Source organism: Spinacia oleracea, chromosome 6, assembly GCF_020520425.1.
Source record: "Spinacia oleracea cultivar Varoflay chromosome 6, BTI_SOV_V1, whole genome shotgun sequence".
NCBI lineage: Eukaryota > Viridiplantae > Streptophyta > Magnoliopsida > Caryophyllales > Amaranthaceae > Spinacia > Spinacia oleracea.
The window spans coordinates 125,574,574-125,594,946 of NC_079492.1; the positions used below are offsets into that span (position 1 = coordinate 125,574,574).

The 20,373-nt window shown below is 35.6% G+C and overlaps 3 protein-coding genes across 3 annotated transcripts; 2 read left to right on the plus strand and 1 right to left on the minus strand.

Moving 5' to 3' along the window:
* Positions 1-250: 250 nt before the first annotated feature.
* On the plus strand, positions 251-2,898 carry LOC110800767 (mediator of RNA polymerase II transcription subunit 28). The gene is made up of 3 exons (XM_022006088.2): positions 251-668; positions 2,250-2,362; positions 2,469-2,898. The coding sequence occupies exons 1-3, from the start codon at positions 467-469 to the stop codon at positions 2,601-2,603; spliced, it is 450 nt and encodes a 149-aa protein (XP_021861780.1). The 5' UTR covers positions 251-466; the 3' UTR covers positions 2,604-2,898.
* Positions 2,899-3,085: 187 nt separating this feature from the next.
* LOC110800766 (U1 small nuclear ribonucleoprotein A) lies at positions 3,086-11,189 on the minus strand. Its single transcript, XM_022006087.2, has 5 exons — positions 10,984-11,189; positions 10,721-10,893; positions 8,312-8,405; positions 4,285-4,367; positions 3,086-3,581 (listed from the first exon to the last, which is right to left on the minus strand). The coding sequence occupies exons 1-5, from the start codon at positions 11,069-11,071 to the stop codon at positions 3,291-3,293; spliced, it is 729 nt and encodes a 242-aa protein (XP_021861779.2). The 5' UTR covers positions 11,072-11,189; the 3' UTR covers positions 3,086-3,290.
* Positions 11,190-17,963: 6,774 nt separating this feature from the next.
* On the plus strand, positions 17,964-18,898 carry LOC110800771 (late embryogenesis abundant protein Lea5). Its single transcript, XM_022006091.2, has 2 exons — positions 17,964-18,227; positions 18,330-18,898. The coding sequence occupies exons 1-2, from the start codon at positions 18,154-18,156 to the stop codon at positions 18,535-18,537; spliced, it is 282 nt and encodes a 93-aa protein (XP_021861783.1). The 5' UTR covers positions 17,964-18,153; the 3' UTR covers positions 18,538-18,898.
* Positions 18,899-20,373: the final 1,475 nt, after the last annotated feature.

The window sequence follows — 20,373 nt, forward strand, 5'->3', positions numbered from 1 at the left end:
ACCTAGTAGTATACATATATCAACTGTCAAATAAGAGAAAAAAGTCAGCTTGGGGATCATGAAAATATTTATCCCTTTTACGGAGTGTGAAGGGAGCTACCAAAATTTTCATATAACATTTCAGTTTATATTTTGTACATATTTTATAGTAATTCAAAAAAAGACATTGATCTCTTTAATCAAACCGCTCTAATCAAAAGCTCCTATCACTAGTTGTATCAAGATTAGGAGTTTTTTTTATCAAACCGCTCTAATCAAAAGCTCCTATCACTAGCTTTATCAAGATTAGGGGTTTTGAGTTTTGACCCAAAACTGTCATTCAACCCTCTCTTAAAGTCTTACCCAGTTACCCAACATTCCCATTAGAAATTTTGGCTAATCAAACCTCTGTTTTACCCAAAGCTTTCCTAATCAAACCCACAAAAACTAAAATTCTCCATCGAAATACAAATCTCCTCATAATCAAATGGCGGATCAGCAAACTGTAGATACTCCATCGACGGGGACCCTACAATCGCCGCCACAGCAACCACCGCAAAATCCACAGTTGCAGCCGGGAAAGGAGGAAATGCTGCAGTGCGTCACCGCTTTAGAGGCTGCTCTCCTCCCATGCTTACCCGCTCGTGAGCTCCAAGCCATTGATCGCTCCCCTCATCCTTCTCATCAGAGTATCTCTCTCCCTTTTTTTTTGTTTTTTTTTTTGATAATTTATGAATTCCCCATTTTTCTCTTTCTGTATTTCATGTATTTTGTAGTGTAATTTTTAGTTCTTGATTTTGAAATTGTGATATTATACTCTTAAATGTAGAGGTAAATTAGGGATAAGTTGATTTTTCTGGGATTGAAATGTTGAATTGTTCCATTTTTATATTTTTGAACTTGAATTTTGTGCAAATTTACATTAGTAGTGGAAGAAGTGTATTGCTGACAAAGCTTATGCCCTCGGTTGGGTAAGAAATTATAAAACCAATACATGCCCTATTGATGATTTTATCCATAAGACTTGTTTAGCCGATTCGTAGTCGGATAATTTTTCGTTCCATTCTTTGAAATAAGTTTCCTCCTCCTGTTACGAATTTACTAGGATGTTGGAATTTGGCCACATGGGAGCATTTGATGGAAAACATTATTGGTTTCATCGTTACTCGAAACATATGTAGCTTGATCCTTGCAATTGTAATGAGGCTACTTCGGGATGAATACTAATAAGAAAGAGTGCCACTTAATCCTACCATTTTGGCTTAGAAAAGTGAGCTAGAACTTATGATAGGAAGTGTCATTTATCTGTATTTTATCTTGTCCGTGATAATCATAATTGTATACAAGTCACATCTATGTGTAGGGGAATGAACATTTTTTTTTGTTTTCGCAATTTTTTTGTTTGTGAAACTATTTCCTGCGTAAAATTGTGCAATGCTATGAATGTGAAGAACTTTTGGTGAAGTAGCGGAGTGCAGGCAGGGTATGGGAACTTCCCGGAAGTAACTTCTATGATTTGGGACATGGTCTGATTATTGGCCTATCGGGTATAACATGTTTAGTTCATTAAAATTCCATTATCGTGCCTAATCTCTACTCTCTTGTATAGTAGTGGGCTGGTAGTTACATGTGTTGTGGTCTTAAATTGCTTGGATTTGTGGCTTCTGTAGTTTAGGTGTAGACAGAAAGTCGGGAGCTAAAGTTAGGGCTGTCATGTCTTCTTTGTTCATAAGCCTTCATTAATAATAGAAGTACTCTGGCTTAAAGGAAATATAAGTCGGCATTATCGGTTGCAATTGCTATGGATGAACTGATATTCTGGTTGAGTAGTTTCTGTACTGTTCTGCTAAATGCAATCCTTTACTGTCTAATTACTAAAATTTGCATTTTGGTATGCAAGTGGCCGGTGATAATTTAAAGCCTTAATATGTCTTGGTGCCTTGGTGGCATTCCAAAGGAGTTGGATTGTTTTTCTTTGCTGGTAATTAATCTGGTCTCAATGCTCTAAATGGTGTGCCAGAGAACTTCTCTTGGACTGTAAAACTCTTTTGTTTCTCACTTATTATTCCTGAATTCTTCTCTCTAATCTCTACCGCCAACTCGTCAAGTGTTATTTTGTTTTTGAGATGGGCTATTGTGGCTGAATCGTTGTTTCTGTATCATTGTAAGGGAATCGTAGTTTTTTGATGTTTGTAGAAACTTTCATCTGAGCTTTGTGAATAATGATAACTCACATGGGAATCTGCTGATAATGCTACATATTGCTTCAGTTGACGTGGAAAGACATGCAAGAGATTTCATGGAAGCCGCTAAAAAGCTTCAGTTGTATTTTATTAGTCTGCAACGTGAGGATCATCCTACCAAGACCGAAATGCTTCAGAAGGTAATGGAGTGTATATTAGAATTTGGGTCCATTTATACAAGCTGTAGACCTGCTGATATTAAACAACTGATTCGCGGACTGATGATCATCTTTCATGTTGTGTCAGGATATTTCTACTATGGAAGAAGAGCTGAAGGTCAAAACAGAACTTATTAAGAAGCAAGAAGAGCTGATTCAGGGATGGAAGAAAGAGTTGAGAGAGCAACTTGACAAGCACAAATCAGAGCTGGAGAAGGTGTAACCTACAGTAGCAGCTCAATCTTCCTGATGTAACATGATTAGTGATAACAATAGAAAAACGAGCTAATTGATTTCGTAAATCTCCAAACATGGGGTTACTTTTAGAAACTCTTACTAGTTTGGACTTTTGAGTGGCAGTCTAGCAGACATCTAACCCTATAGTCTGTAGACCTTGCATGTGATCTCCTATACAGCTTGGTTCTATCAAGGATTTAGTTTGCTCTAGTGTACAAAATGTGGAAAGTCCTTCAAAGTTTGAAGTCCCTTTTATATAGCATTTCGTACGTAAAGTATTACATTTATGTGTTGCTTGAATAACTGTCTCAAGCTTAAGCATGCATATACTTCCTTTCATCATATAACAGTGCAGGCTTTAAATCCCTCAACATTTTTCTTATCTAGAGCCAAAAATAGGGAAAATCGAATGGCTTGTGATTGTAAAAGCTATATTTGCAGAAACTTAGGAAAGCACAAGAACCAGAATTATCAATACTATTTGGATTTGATTGCAGTTACAATAAGAAAAACATGTATCCAACTAAAATTTTACATCCTGAACTATATATAATTATCATGGTGTCTAAAAATAGCATAAAGGACAAATGGCAGCTCAGAAACAACAGTACAAGTTAAGGTTCCCAGATCACAAGCCATCCCAACATATGCAAGTTTAAACTCAGATATCCAACTATTTCTTTGCGTATGTAATTAACATATCATTATCTCCAACCATCTTAAAATTCTGGAGGGCGTTCATTGCAACTGTTGATTGCATTTCATTTTCATACTCCACGAATGCAATACCGGGCTTTGCTTCTACCATACGCACCTCCTTGAAGCCAGGATATTGTCTAAACAACACCGACAGCATCAATGTAGTTGCATCATGCGGAAGATTCTGAACAAAAAGTATGTTATTTGGTGCAGCTGGGAGCTCTGGGACAATCGGTTTTGCACCCATATATGGGATCTGTGAAAGCTGCAATAGTCAGCAAATTTGTATTAGATTGGGGGAAAAAGGGACTGTAAAACGAGAAAATCTTGAAGCACGTTGAAGCCCACAACTTTAAATTTACTCAAATGACTTGCTACTGGTTACCCTTCTCATTCCTCATAATCTGCCTTCCCCAGTTCAATCAAGCCTAAACAAGTGTTTTCGAATTATGGAGTTCACTAATACTGTCTCCTAAAATTTATAGTCCACAGAAGTAAAAATAAAACCAATAATCTCTGCATAGAAAAGAGCTTCACACGTCCACACTGCACATCACGGGAGTAGAGACTGAAATGTATACAGAAAAATTACCCTTTGAATGTTATCTTCATGCAGATAGAGTAAAAAGGTTCCATGATGCCTAGTAAGGTGTTTAATTCTTTCTTTCTTTTCCTTCCTATGTTTAATAATAGACAATGAACACCTAACTGATCAGGAAATTGACCTAAGACCTCTTGTACCTATAACCTCAACTTTGATTGCTCGACCAGCCTCACTGGCTCTGTAAACAAGTTTTGTACGATAGTTTTCCTTTTTACAAATGTTCTTTTATACGACGTATTTACTTCTTGTATGAAACAAACACAAAACATCAGAGTTTGCTGAAGTTCCAAATAGACGTAAATTAATGCATGTACAGGTGCAATAACATTAAGATGGGAAAAATAAAACTAAAAAAAAAACTTACAGGAGGAGCTACGCCATATGCTCCCGCATAGTTCATGCCCGCAGCTGTTTGAGTAGCATCATGTTGTTCCCTCCGCTTCTTACCTGTTCACAGTATGAATAACATGCATCAGCTCAGAAACTGACATGAAACGTCCAGCGTGCTAGAGTAGCTCTTAATCACTCACATAAATGCATAATTAAGGAAGAAAGGGCACTTTTTGACAGAACTATTATCACAAGTTTTTCTTTCAGTTTTGTTTGTTGGGTTTCTTACTGCTCCTAAAGATAGTTAGCAGTTTGATTTTCTTCAGAATTTTTCAATCAGCAATAAACACAAGGAATATAGACTTTTAGTTATAGTCTATTTTACTAACCATATGTCATACTTACATCTCCTTCAATTTGAGTTTTTAACGATCGATAAACACAAGCATCTCCTACAAAGATAGGGTTTAAGTTTTCATCTACTCTTCTCAATGATACTTCTACGTTCATTCCATATATACTACTCCACTGCCTATTCACTTTCAACAGAAAACTAACCTACAGGAGATGATAGGGATCTAGAAGTAAGTTTCAACGAACGAGTTATTCCCACACTGCCAACACTCCTCAAATTTATGACCACCACTTACAAGCACCTTCCGCAATGATGGGTTTAAGTGAAATCTTCGTACAGTAGTATCTTTATCTACTTGGATGCCAAAACATATTCAGGCCTTGTTCTCTTCACCTGGTGTGGTCTGATTTATCTAGGTTCTGGTCTGGTCTAGTTTGGTCTGATTGTTTCTTGTGAGTGTTTTGGTCTAATCTGGTCTGAGAACAGAACCTCAATTTCCTAAGAGGGTAGACAACTAACATACACTCTCCAAGAAAATATAGGAATCTATGAGTTACTTTATTGGACAAGTATTTCCACCCTGTTCCAATTCTTGACCATCAACTTCAACAGAGCCTTTAGGTAATCAAGCATTCATACTTTACCCACACCTAAATCACCATGACATCAGCTACGCAGCTGCTACTTTCCAATTTTTTTATAAGAAAAAAACTACATTAATCAGATGAAAGAAAGAGTACAAAACAAAGACTGCAGGTTGTCCTCTAATCCGAAATCAAAACTATATATAAACCCAGTTTCTTTGAAGCTCCCCAACTGAGTAACTCTTAAAAGCCCCAGCCGCCTTAGCCCATAACGAAGCTAAAATAAGTGACTTTGTCCCATAACAGTGAGAAGACTAAGTCATTGAAATCGTACACCCTGCAACCACTTCACCCCCTGAGCATAAGGTTCAATGGGAATCGCACAAGGGTTCTTGATACATAGAAACCTCTGGTAAAATGCCTACCCAGCCAATGGTAGGCTGTGAATAACAAGACCAGCAATAAGCTCATTTGTTATATAACACAAGGGGATGAGGTTTGGCGCAAGCCAACACAGTGATACACACACTCTTCATTTCTTCAATCTTATTAGATATACCGAGCCAGTTAGCTGAGCAGTACAGACTATCCCAGAGTCAGCATAAAGATGACTAGATAACTGTGAGCAGATGTCCAACACACACATGGAAGCACATACGCGCACCAATAACACACATAACTATAAGTGACTTTGAGAAAAGAAAGGACAACAACATCAACAAGCACGGACGATAGGAAAGGAACACCCCAGACAGTTAGTGGTTGGACCAAAATTCCCAACAAATTAGTTTTGAACTGTATCATTTTGAGATCAGAATTTTGGTAAGATTGTAATCCAACGAATTTATTTCCAAAAGAAAAATGCACAAAAACCTTGATGTTTGACTAACATCAGTAGAAAATGACACATCATTTTTTTGAGTAAGAACAGTAGAAAATGACACATCAGTCTTCCATTTGTCCTCATAAAGACCTTAATAATTCTCTTTCCTTTCTCTGGGGTTTTTCCATGGAAGAGGGATTCCTGTACTAGACAGTAGACATACAGCCCCATACCAAGGAAATGGAGTAAATGAGTAATAGACTTAGACATCAACACCATAAAAATTTACTTGCCTGCAGGCTGCAGCTAATGTAATTGACTCCAATATTATGGTAATTGAACGGATCTGCAGATATCTATGACAGCATATACATCGGCAGAAGAATAAAGGTACCTCGTTGTATTATTTACACCATATTTACGAGACTCCCTAAGACAGAAGTTACTCGCTTAATCGGGAAAAACAAAAAAACAAAAAACAGATGGAAGTTCCGCCAAAGAGCTGCCCATCTTGGTACCATCCAACCTAGAAGTATTGCGGGGCAGATAGCTGTGAAAATCTAAATTACTTTTGATTGAGGAACTGTGGGAGAGCTGACTGACTTGGGACTTGGCTTAGCTATGTTATTAAGGGGCAGAGGAGTGAAAATCTACCAGATGCACAAAACAGCCTTGTCTAAGCCAAGAAGGTAGAACCAGGTGGATCATGTTTTTCTAGATGGAATATCCATTTAAACAACTCTCATCGGTATGGAACCCCTCACAAGGAAAGATATTATCAAAGAGAAAATAGAAAAATAAAAAAACTATCCTCGCGCTATTCCTAAGATGATTGTAAAGTTGTTGACGTGCACCGGTGCATGGGTTAACTTTACTTTGCTTTTCATACCAATTTATAGAAGTTGAAGGTGACTTTCCAAAAGTACAAGAAGAACGTCTTCCAACTCCATTTTCTGAGACACTAGTAGCTTAATGTGGATTGCATGTAGCAAAGCAATAAAAAGCATTTTGCCTCGAACAAAAGAAAAATTACACATAATGACGCTAGATTCGACAACGCATTTATGTTTCTTTTTATTAACTACCCCTTGAAGTATCTTTAATACATTTCTACTCTTGCTTTTTCTTCTTCTTTTTTCATGTACCCACTTTCAAAAATTGGTGATTTCCCCCCCTACCCATTTCTACTCTATTACTCTATTTTTTGCAAACACATTTTACCATCATTACCCCTTTCCCCCGTAATATTTACACCTTTCCTCTATCTCTTTCCTACTTTATCCAACTTTTTCTGACACCCACCCATCATTTCACTACCTTTCTCTTACTTTATCCATATTTTTCTTACACTCATTCATTTCTTCTAGAAATAAGAGTCTACGATAAATAGGTACATAAAAAGTGGAGTATATTACCTTAACCCAAACAAACATTTTATAACAAGAAATCTTGAATGTCGGGTGTCCTCCCCTTGTATTTTCATTTCTAAGTTTTTTAAATCACGTGTTTTCCTGTTTGACCTTATTTCACTATCTTTTCCCCTTCTCACCCAGACGTTCTTCTTCCCTATCTTTTGACCTTTCCCAAACAATTACTTTCACCCATTTCACTTTCCAATTCCACTTCAACAGCTTTCATCAAACCCAAACTACAAACTTATCCTCTTCCATTGTCTCGAAATTTTCATTTATCATCCTTCCTCTCTTATATTACAAACAAACAAAACCAAATTTGTAGATTAAGAAAAAAAATTGAGAGTCACACGAGCTAACATCTACTTTTAATTCTGTTAAAGGAAATAATAGATGTCTAACTGATGATTCTAATGGGATTTCTTTGTCGCGGCAGGTAGCATTAGATCCAAATACCACACGTATGTTGCAACATCGTTCCGTCTCTTCAAAAGACATACCCCTACTTATCTTACCATATTATACCCTTTCAAGGGGTATGAGTGCAAATTCAACATTCCAACAAATAATTAGTCTTTTATATAAGTCAAGCAATTTGATATACCCAAGCCAAATAATTAAACCTCGGTGGATGGAATAACTGATAGTAGTTTCTATACAAATATCATTCTAGTACGGATCAGACTTAATGAGAAGAACTGTAATGAAAAATGAAAAAAGTGCTTTCTCTATATGCCAAAAAAACAGGAAGAAACAATTCCATTGTTGATCTAATTGTCTGTCACTTAATTTGCTTTCAAATATAACCAGCAATTGCACTTGATCATAGAAATTTGGCGTGGAACAAAACCACAAATAAACAGAAATATGTGAACAAAGCAGCATACCTCTCTCCTCGTGTCTCTTTCGTTTTTCTCGAGGAACAAAAGTACCATCAGCTTTTGCAATTACATCTGACTTGGTCTTTGCATATTGTATTCTCTGCATTAATAAAGACATGCTTATCACTTTTACTATCTGACCAGGGGATAAAATGAGTGATCATTGAAGACAGTATGGCACAAATGAACCAACACAAAGCTGGGCTGATGCAACTCTAAAACCCTAAGCCAAACCCTATAAAAATAAACCATGTTGCCTTTTGTACGAACTACCCACATGGCCCATTTCACCTATCACCAAAAATATTCATTGTTGTCTACTTCTCAATGATGACAATTATACTTCTTTCCTACCATAACTGGTTCAACAGACAACCAAGTCCTTTTAACTTTCTGCCCTTTCAATTTGGATAACATTCCACAATCACCCTCCCCTGTTTCAGCAATGCATACTTATGCGGATGACATTAAATTAATGTACATAAATCACTCCCAGCATAAAGAACATAAAATCTTTGTTTATGTTTTGGGATACTCCGAATATTTAAAGAGCATAATATGGAATTATTTGAAATTTTCTTCAGAGGATATGAGGTTAAAAAGCTGTATCGATGCATTTCTGTTTGTGTGTGACTGTGTGTGTTTTCAATACTCAGTTGGACTGTAGCCTAGAGTTGAGAAAAATATAAATAATTAAAATATTAAGGCCAGTTCCTTTTTAACTAGCTCCGAACTGTAAGCAAAACTGCAAAAGCAATTCAAAACCTGACTTTACCGAAATTCCACTGACAATCCCACTTAGACATGAAACATTTTGACATCTGGTTTATAATGAAAAACATAAGTCAGAAGGGATTACTACTCATTCAAATCAAGTGAAATACCATATTTTCTTAAACTAACAAGTGCAAAGAAAATGACACGGGTAAGAATGAAGCATTTGATAACATCCTGAAATTTTCTTCGAAACATTGGTTCAAAATCATCTAAAAAACCCCAATTGTTCAAAATCTTCAACTATTGGTAAGGTAAACACAACCAGAAATTTGGTCCCTTCATGTGGAGAAGATAACAAATGCCCAGATTGATTATATCAAACAGAGCCTAAGGTTGCATTTGGATGGATGGACAACTATTTCCATTAAAACCACTACATATGATGGAACTAGAGGGATGTAATATATTATTACAATCACAGCCAATATCCCAGTACAGCAACCACTGTTTGAATTCTCTCTTCTACAAACTCTAGATTGAAATAATTTCTCCTCACCATTACAAAGTTCTAAAAAGGTTAGAAAAATTAAAAAACTGAGACATTTTCTTGCATCAGTTTCAAGCACATTATCCATTCAAAGGAGGAGATGTAAATATGACTCTTTTGTTGGGACTTCAATACGGAGAAAACTGGGAAAAAATCAACATCTCCCACACTGAAATTCTTTTCTCCAACTGAGAGGATAACAGAGTCATATTTTACCCTTCGGCTTCTTATGTTGTACCAAACTAATGACAAATAAAAACAAAACAAAACAAAATCCCGTCCAACCTAATAGAGTCCAGAGTATTGAAGCAAAAAACATGGAACCCGTGCAGAGCCATTTGATTAAAGGGTGGAGTATTGACAATAGGATCTGAGGCACAAATAGTAGAGCAAAATTGAATTGAATCCCTGCACACCTCAAAACACCTTCATTTACTAATTCTTCTCTTAAGATAATCCACAATGCCACCTAAAAATGACTAACTCAGGTCTGAAATTTGCAACTCCTACAATTTAATAAGTTCCACCAGAGGAACCTCAAATCCTACTAACAAGATTCCAAATTGAAATCAAACTTAGCTGTTGGCAGTGTTGGCCTATACAAAAACGTCAATGCCTCTTACAAAACTAGAAGGCGCACCAAAATTTTGGTGTAGATTTGAGCTTCTCATTCAAAATAATGAAGTTAGAGACTGAAACAAAAACCTTGCATTCTCCCCCTCACTATAGTATTTTGTACCCTTCCATAGTTCCAGCCAATCGAACAGAAATGACAGCACATACGGATTCAGGTTTGGAAGCCCTCTGATCAATAGTACTAGTATTTGACATTGACACAAAGATTATGAGATACAAGTAGTACATTAAAGTTGAACTAAATCCTCCCCTACTTCATCCATCTTTTTCAAAATCCTGTATTAGGTTGGCATGTTGATAATCCAACCAAATGACAATGACAAACTCAAGTATGCCTCCTAATTTTGCAACTCCGTCCAAATAAAATAATCACATTACTAGTTCAAGTTACACTATCAACGCCACTAATAGTTCCGAATGGAGAAAGTATTGAGTCCCGCAAGACCAACCCTAAATGCTAACACTAAAAACAATCACAAAATAAAAATCCAACTTAAAACTGTTTCCCAACATACCATAGGTTTATCATAAAAAGGAAACCCTTGCATTTGGCGAAGCGCATTGGTAGCTGAAGAAACCTCTTCAAAAACAACCCAACCTTGACCTTTGTGTTTCAATGTCTTGAATGCTAATACCTCCCTAATCTTCCCGAATTGAGAAAACACAGCGTTTAGAGACTTCTTCAACTCTGGAGAAACATATTTACAGAATGGTTAATAGCATAATCAAGCGAGAGAGGAGATAGAAAATTGAAGAGATTAGGGCAAAATTGAAGTACCCTCGAGCTTAATTTTTTCGTTGAGATTGTTGATATAGATAGTTTGATTAGCAGGAACATCACTTCCAGGGTTTGCCGTTTCTGCCATAGCTGCAATTTCTCTGAGCTTGAAGTTTCTCTGGTTTTCTCTAGTATGGGATTGAGGTTGTAAGATACTGCTATGGCTTCTGCCCAGAATTACATGGAAGTTTGGGAGGAGAGAGAAAAATGGGCTTTTAGTTTTGTGTAAAAACTTGAAGAGGTCTGTGTTATTGGGCTGAATTTCTTGGGTTGCTAAGGTTTAGCTAACTATGTGGGAGTAATTGGATTTAGATCCAATGGGTCGGGTTCACATTCGTGGTCAAATCAATTGATCGTTTATAGATACGGACTCTACGGTGGGATTATACAGAGAACCAGCTCAACTCCTCATCGAACTCGGTGGCCTAACGATTATTGAACACAAAGTCACAAAACATAATCAAGGCTTCTTATTTTTGGTGCAAAGGAATAATCAAGGCTAGTTTTTGTTTCTAGCCTTTGAGAATTCAAACTATTTATGTAGTATTAATTCCATCACCAATTTAGAAAATATTGTAATGGGGAAATAAATTTCAAATTCATACACTACGTCTGCCCTAGCATATTATTTTGAAATCCGATCCTGATCTTCTTTACAAGTGTAAGATCTCGATGTGCAGCCAATGCAGGTTGCAATTTTTATTTTTTAACTTTATTAAGAAAGTATGTTTGCTTACAATCTCTTTTGTTTTGGTCGACCTTCTTGACTGAGAACTGCATCTATACCAATTCCTGGAGCGTCACAATCTACTTCAAAAAAGCTTATCAAAACCTAGAAAGGCTAGAGTTGGTACTCTTGTGATCATTTTGAGTTCTTCAAAGCTTTGTTGGGCAGCTTGTGCGAGTCCACTCAACTTCTCTTTCTTCAATACTTTTGTGAGTGGGCGTCAATAATGCTGAAATTCTCGATGAAGCGGTAATAAGAAGATGCTAGGCCATGAAAACTGTGAATATCATGTATTGATTGAGATTGTCAGCTCGTCTCTTGTGTGGCGTGCCACACCATCTATTGATGGTGTAACGCGTTCACACTAAAGGAGATATGATATTGTATGTGAGCTAAGCTAAATAATAAATGTTGCATTTTGTTACACACACACACGTCACTTGTACCTAGAGCTGTCAATTCTCAACCCGAATTGTTAAACCCGTTGGGTAAATCCGATCATTAAGAACCCGAATCGTTGATAACCCATGAGCTAGAACCCGAAACCCGATCCGATCTGATAATATTCAACCTGAACTTGAACCATCTCGAACAGATTAACCAGATTATGATCCGAACCCGATAACAAACCGTCATGCAGCAACCGAACCGCTTCTACCCGAAAACCGTTAATGACCCGATTTGTTTCAATCTGAACCGTTTCAACCCGAGAAAAACTCGTTTACAACCCGAACCGTTTCAACCCGGACCGTTTACAACCCGGACCGTTTACAACCCGAACTGTTTCAACCCGGACTGTTTCAACACGGACCATTTACGACCCAAACCGTTTACAACCTGTAATTCGTTTACAGCACGAACTATTTCAAGATACATGTTGTTTAAATCGAATCGACTTAATTCATTAACGATTGAACTTGTTTGTCTCGGTTCGTTGTTGAACATGATAGTCTCGTTGTTGTTTAAACCAATATGAATATATGATAAACTTGTATTTACAAACTTTACAAATTGATTATGTACCAGTGATAGAACACCTTGGTAGCATGAACCTTAGTGTTGTGAAGGTCGCGGGTCTTAAACCCTTTTTATAAATTTGGATGTACTGTTAAAAGTTATGATTTTTTAATTTTTTTGAGGTTATTAATCTTAATTTAAATAGTTATTATTTTTAAAGGGGGTATTTTATCATGCATATAGAATAATAAAATCACCCTTTTATTTTTAAAAGTAAGTAGATTTACATTTTAAGGGGAAAATTGTTAGAATCCATCATCAAGGATGAACTCATTGCTGACTATCAATAAGCATTAAGAGAAAAAAAAGACTAGAGAGTTCTGAGAGAATTATTTCTTGTTATTGAATGAATGAAAATTAGGATGATTACAACAACTATGGTAGCTATAAATACAAGATAATTGGTGAGGTGTCTTAGCCAATAGGAGAGCTACAAATATACAGCTCAGCAACTACAACAATCAGTGATACAACTAATTTATTCCTCATAAGATGTGTCCAAGTCATTCTAGTGTAATAATCAACTATAGCAAGGAATTCATTACACCTAGATGAATCAAAAACAGAATATGCCCCCCATACATAACTATGCAACCATTTAAAGGGCTTGGTTAATTGTCTTGATAAACTAGTTGAAAAAGGAAATCTAGTTTGTTTAGCTATAGGACAGATCTGACAAAAAGATTCAGCTAAAAAATCATGTACATCAACACCTTTTAGACCTTTTATTTTGCCAAAAGACATATGCCCTAGTCTAAGATGGCATAGTTTGGCTTCCTGTATTGCATCTGACTTAGAAGTTGAAAGAGCGTAGTTAGTTGAGGCTAGATTGATATCTGGTATCAACATACCTTCACTCAAGCTGTACAGGCCTTTCTCCAACTTACCAAGAAGAATATGCTTGATCTTGGAAAGATCCTGAATATAGCATTCACCATTTGTAAATGAGATTGAACACTTAATATCACAACATAGCTTAGAGATAGATATCAGATTAAACCGAAATCCTGGAACATGTAAGACATCTCTAAGAACAATTCCTCCACCTAAGTGTACTTAACCTTTGTTATTTACTTGTAGTTTATTTCAATCAGGTATATTAATTGTACGTTGTCCATCATGCATAGGCTCAAAGGATGTAAAAAGAGAGAAATTTGAACACATGTGGTCACTAGCACCATTGTCTAATATCCATTTTCTTTTGAAATTAGACAGAAGATAGGATGTACCTTTAGATTGATAACTGGTTGCTAATCCAAGTGAGTGAGAGCCAAAATTATCAACTTGGTTAGCAACCTGTTGAATATGCAGACACTTCATTAGTTGGTTGTAATGATCCTCAGTAAATGTGGCATGGACTACACCTGATTCTGTATCTTCTTGAGTTTCTTGAGAAGTATATCCATCCAATTTAGCTGTTGTGGATATATATTCTTTTTCCTTTGCCCTTGAAATCTTTTGGATAACCATGGAGTTTCAACATTTATCATTAGTGTGATTTCTCATTTACAGTGATCACAAAATAAATTATTTCTGGTGTTGTGACCATTGGAGTTATTGAACTGACTTCCAGATCATGCATACTGAGAACTAGAACCAACATTATATTGACTCTTATAAGGTTTATTATCAAACCTCCTGACATTGAATGCACTGGATTCTAAATGTGTCCGGACTCTATGATTATGCACCTCTTTCTGCTGTTCTCCCTAAAGTAACAGACCATAGTCTTTTGAAATTGTAGGCAAGAGACTCATCGTGAGAATAGTACTCTTAGGATGCTCATATATATTTCTGATTCAGTTTCATCATGAACTGAATTAATCTTTGATTCTGCTGTGTTTTGAGCAATTGTTGTGTGAGTGTACAACTGCAACTAGTACAAACACACACAGGTAATGGTTCCAATCCATCAAGTTGATCCCACAACATTTTGATTTTAGTGAAAAAGATAGCATGCAACTAGTTCATCATCACCTTTAGTTAGTTCACTCAAATGTTGTTTAACAGAAAAATAGTCGAGGTCCAGATTCTCTGCAATACATGTCTTCTAACTCAAGCCATATTGCTCTTGCTGCTTTGAGGTAGAGAACACTCCTTGCAATCTTAGTTCAAGAGAGGCTAACATCCAGGAAATGACTAAATCGTTGCACCTAACCCATATCTCGTAGTTTGCATAATTCATTTCTGGTGGATTCAAACTGCCATCAACAAAGCATAGCTTGATTCTGGCTGACAATGCTATCATCATTGAACGTCTCCAATCACTAAAACATTTTCCTTCACCTTTGAATTCAATGCTCACCAATTTGCATGTGGCATTCAAATCACTATTACTTAGATAGTAAGCAGAATTGGGATTTTGTGTTGGATCTTGTTCTGTAGGAATCTTGTTGATATAAAACTACAGTTTCTTTGAGAATTAATCAAAAAGACTAACAAGAAGAAGAAAAATGGCAGGATCAATTGATCATCTTCTCTGATACCATGTTAGAATCCATCATCTAGGATGAAATCATTGTTGAATATCAGCAAGCATTAAGAGAGAACAAGATTAGAGAGTTATGAGAGAATTATTTCTTGTTATTGAATGAATGAAAATTAGGATGATTACAACATCTATAGTAGCTATAAATACAAGTTGATTGGTGAGGTGTCTCAACCAATAGGAGAGCTAAAATATACATCTCAGCTAATAAACTAACTTCTAACTAATACCCTAGATTTTAGGACGAGTTGTGAGAGAGTTGATGTCATGGCTTCTAGGAGGTCTGTGTTGATGTTGATCTTTGCTTCCCTTGATACATTGAAGGACATATGAAATGATGAAGTTAGATGTAGAACTAGGACATTGTACACCAACAAAAAACTTAAACAAGTTTCATGTCAAGTCGTTTATAATTAGATTGGTCGGATTGGATTGAAAATTTCAACTCGTTTTAGAAAAAAAGTCGGGTTTGGTTGGAAAATCTCAATCCATTTATAGATGGGTCAATCAATTACGGCTTTATCTAACTCATTGCCGGCTATAAGGACATTATTTTGTTCAATAAAGTAGAGACCTTGATACTTAGAGACTTGACTCACTTGAGTCTTGAGAGCATTGGCATTGTTACGATAATAAGAACCTTTGCTTTTGTTTGGGGGAGATTTGAAAACGAAGTTAGGAGAAGATACATAGAATCTACGCCGTTTTCCTACCACCTCATACATTAACGACACGTGGATGAACTACATCTTGTTTTAAAATCCTCATAAACATCATTGTCATCATTTTGTGCCTCCTTCCTCTCACTTGTGGTCGACTTGCCGTCTGCTGCCCCAACCATTGTCCTTGATCTTCTTTATTTTATTTATTTTATTCAATTACAATTTGGCTTATATTATTATTGTGTTTGTGGTTACTTAATATTTATTGATTATTCATTACTTTAAACAAAGAAATATGCAATAAGTTATCACTTGCATTGTCAACTGAGTTTAATTAATTTTATGTATGATATTTTATGTTTTGTCCTTATCATTGTTTATTTACTTCCATTTAAGATTAATAGTAAATGCCCACAAAAAAAATTGATTGTGATATGTTTGATTGAATGTGAACGTGGCAACATGTTGCTTCACAAATTTGATAACTTTTTTATAAAGTAGAGTATTCTTTTTTATATGGTTTTTAAACATTACGTTTTAGAAAATTTTAAAATTCTACGTAAATTTTTTGTGATTGGAATTATTTCAACTATTTATATTTAATAAAAAAAAACTATTCAACAATTTTATAAGTGCATATAAGAGGTGGTTAGTGTTTAGAAGTACTTGAAATGGACGTATGTAAGTACTGAGTAAGAGTGTGTTTAGATGAGTTCGGGTAAAATAAGTTGAAGAGTGTGCTCGTACTTGAAAAAGATTTGTATGCATAAAATGAGTTAGGTTGTGCTCTATTCATATGTTTTTACTAATCTTAAACTTAGATGAACTTAAAATGTAAACAATTTCTCAATAAAAAGTGAAAATAAGGTGAAAGTAACATGAATAATATCTGGTTTGCTCGATTAGCTTCTCAACAACAGGGGTTTATAAAATACATGTTCAATAAATCAAAGAGGGCAGTCATCAATTTTTCCACACATCGTGGTTTTGCATGGAATTTGCGGGCACGATGGTTGTAAATTAACTTGGAATTGTGGAAATTTCAAACATGTAACCATGCTAAACATTAATCGTGTATTTCAATATTATAATTTTATAAGTGCAAGGAGAATTCTTTGAAAAATATAGATAAGATAACAAGTGTAATTAATAACAATAAGGGCTAATTAAACTAATATAATTTATAACTAAAATAAACTTTAATAAGCTCTAATAAGTTTAATAGTTCATATAAGTGAAAATCAGGTGAATAAAACATATTTATATATCGTATAGAGCATTAAACGGTCAGCCACAAACAAGTAAACAGAACGCACTTGTACCGTATTTGAGAGTACATGCCCAAATATTGCAAGGTGGTGTACATGGTGGCGCGCTTCAGTTTTACTCAACGATTAGATTGTCCCTGTTCATCTAAATGTGAGCAATCCCTTGGGCAAAAATTATAAGCGAGTAATGTAATTTGATATTTTCACAACAAATTTAGAGAAAATTCTAAAATGGTCTAGTATTGTATATGAGCCCCTTTAAAATCTTATATTAATTACAAATTGTTATGAATTTGGGATCAAGAATGAAATCAGGTAAACGTTAGATTGAGACTTAATTCTTAATACCATGTGTTTATTTTATTCATTTATTTTTTTTCTTTTTTAATACCTAACTATTTAGTATGAGTACATTATTAGCTCATACCCCACCTTCACTCGAATTTCTAAACCTCATACCTCAGGAGTACTAAGGTATACAATAGTAACACCTCATACTTCAAATACGCAAACCAAACACCCGCTTATTATTATACTAGTATATCCAAGGTCGAAGATGATGATTACATTGATTAGGAACAAAGAGAAATGGGCTACGTAAAGACAAGTACTAGTGGCACGGATTTAAAACGACCCTAAACGACCCTTAGAAGCCGTCAAGCCGAGGAAGAAACCTCCTGACTCCTGAGAGGCGCCTAATATTGACGCGGTCCTTTACTAACCCTACTGGGACGCCTTTGTTTCTCACCACTTGCTTTTTATTTTTTACAGCTGCATTTCTCAGCATCCTCTATATATACCCCCTTCACTCCCTCATCAAACCCCATCTCAACATTCAACACTCTCCCTCTTCATCAAAGCATACAAACAGAGCAACCAACAAAGAGGCAAAGCTTTTCCGACTTTTTCTCACCGCCGCCGTCGTCGTTAGAGGTTTTTGTGGACTAGAACTTCCTTCTACGGCGGCTTTTTTTTTACAAATAATAACAAAACTAATAATATCGATCAATGGCTCGCTCTCTTTCTAACGCTAAGGTCTTCTTCAACCTTGTTGCTGAAAATGTCTCCATTGCTTCTCAAAGGTAAGCTAAACTCGTCGTTTTTGTTACCCTTTTGATACAGGGAGGGGTATTCTTGTCTTTTACATTTTTATTAATGTAAAATTAAACTTGTTGATTGAACAGGCGAGGATACGCTGCAGCGTCACAAGGGGTTGCAGGGATAGGTGGAAGCGAGAAGAAATTGACCAAAGAAGAGATCGGACGGTCAGCAGAGAAGTCGTGGATCCCGGATCCAGTAACTGGATACTACAGGCCGGCTAATCGTGCGGTTGAGATTGATGTTGCTGAGCTCCGTGAAATATTCCTCAAGCAGAAGATTACATCTCACTAGATTTAATTATTTACGACTAAACAAATTAAAGGAAAAAAAAGAAATGATCAATGATGCCGGTTACGGTTTAGTATGTGACCGTCGGGTGAGATTATCAGATTGCGAACCAAAAAAAAGGAGAAGAATTGTGAGCTTTCGTTGTTTGTAATTCATGACTATTATGTCCTCTGTTCTTTTGAGAGTTTGAGTGACAATCAAGTTGTGACTTCTCATTTCAAAAACTAGTATTTTATGCACGCGATGCGTGCGTGAATTTTAGAAATTTTATTGTGTCTAGTATTTCATGCACGTGATGCGTGCGAAATTTTACAATACTGTGGGATTAAATTTAAACGTTAATGTTTACAATCATTTGTTCCAATTTTTCTCTTTTAAATATTCTTTTTAAAAAATCAGTAATAAACTCGAAAATTAAAAACCACGTGCTGCATGAAGTATATTGGAGAGTGAATAATGTAATTTATTCACTAATTATTTTTTTCTTATTAAAATTCTATTTTTAGTTTTTTATTTATTTTTATTTAGATTAAAACATCTCTATTAGCCAACCACACGCAGGCCGCAGCCCAAAGATATAATCCGGCCCATTCTCTTTCGTTTGATTTCGTTTAGAACAAATTGAAAGATATAATCCAGCCCAAATTGAAATAGGTTTAGAACAAATTGAAAGATAATCCGGCCCATTCTCTTCTAAACCTATTCTTCTAAACCTATTTCAATTTGTTCTATCCGCCGCTCTCCTCTCTCTCCTAACCCTATTTGGTTTTGTTTCTGATCTCTCTCCTTTCTCTCTCCTAATTTGACGCTTTCCTTCATTTATCTCCTAAAAAAATGGCTTCAGATAGGGGAAAACCTTCAAAATAATGAATGCCATTGAAGATCTTACGCATAACGCTCTCGCCTATTTTACACAGGTATGTTCCCCTTATCTTCGTCTATTTTTAGGAATATTTGGAATTGATTTAGAATTTTAGGGTTTTATCAATTCATGTTTTTGGGTTTATAATTTGGATTTTATTCATGCGGCCGGAATAACGATTTGTTGCTTAATTTTTGTTGTATTTCGTTTTCTTTATTATTGGTTAACAATTTTTTTTTATTTTTTTTATTTGCATGTGGTCTCCCTCCATGAGTGAGTTGGAGAGAGAGATGCAGGAGCTGTGAGCGAGATGACGGCGAGGCGGTGTTGAGGCGCGCGAGGCGGTGGTCGAGGCGCTGTCCGAGGCGATAGGTATTTTTCTACATTATTATTATTTTCGTTAATAGATCAGTTTGATTTGTGTATGTGTCTGATAGATTTGATTTGTGTATGTCCCTGATGTGAGTTTTCAAGCTAATAATTCGAGTTCGAAATTCAGGGTTTTTCTACATGATTTTTTTTCTTTATTTTCATTTTTTGCTGATGTGGATGCTGAGAATTTTGGTTATTTTTTCACGTTTATTTGACCATTTTAGTTTTTTTAAGATCTAAAATTAAATAAATTTTGGTTTTTTGGCCTAACCTACTTTTTTTGGGTCTGTGTATTTGTGTAGTATGATTGGGAAACCAATTTATGATTTGATTTTGTTTTTTTAGTGCAATTTACTCTTGGTTGATGGAATTTTGTTATTTTTATTTTTAGTGCAATTTCAAACATGTTTTTTTCTACATGATTAAAAATAAGTCATTTCAATGGAAGTGGCATGATTTTTATAATTCTTTGGAAATAACATGATATAATCTTTCACTCTATCTCTTGATTTTGATTGTGGAATTGTTGAATTTAATGGAAAATAGTGTTTTCTATGGTAATTTTCTCAAATTTTGGGAATCATTTCAAGTGAATTGAATTGTTT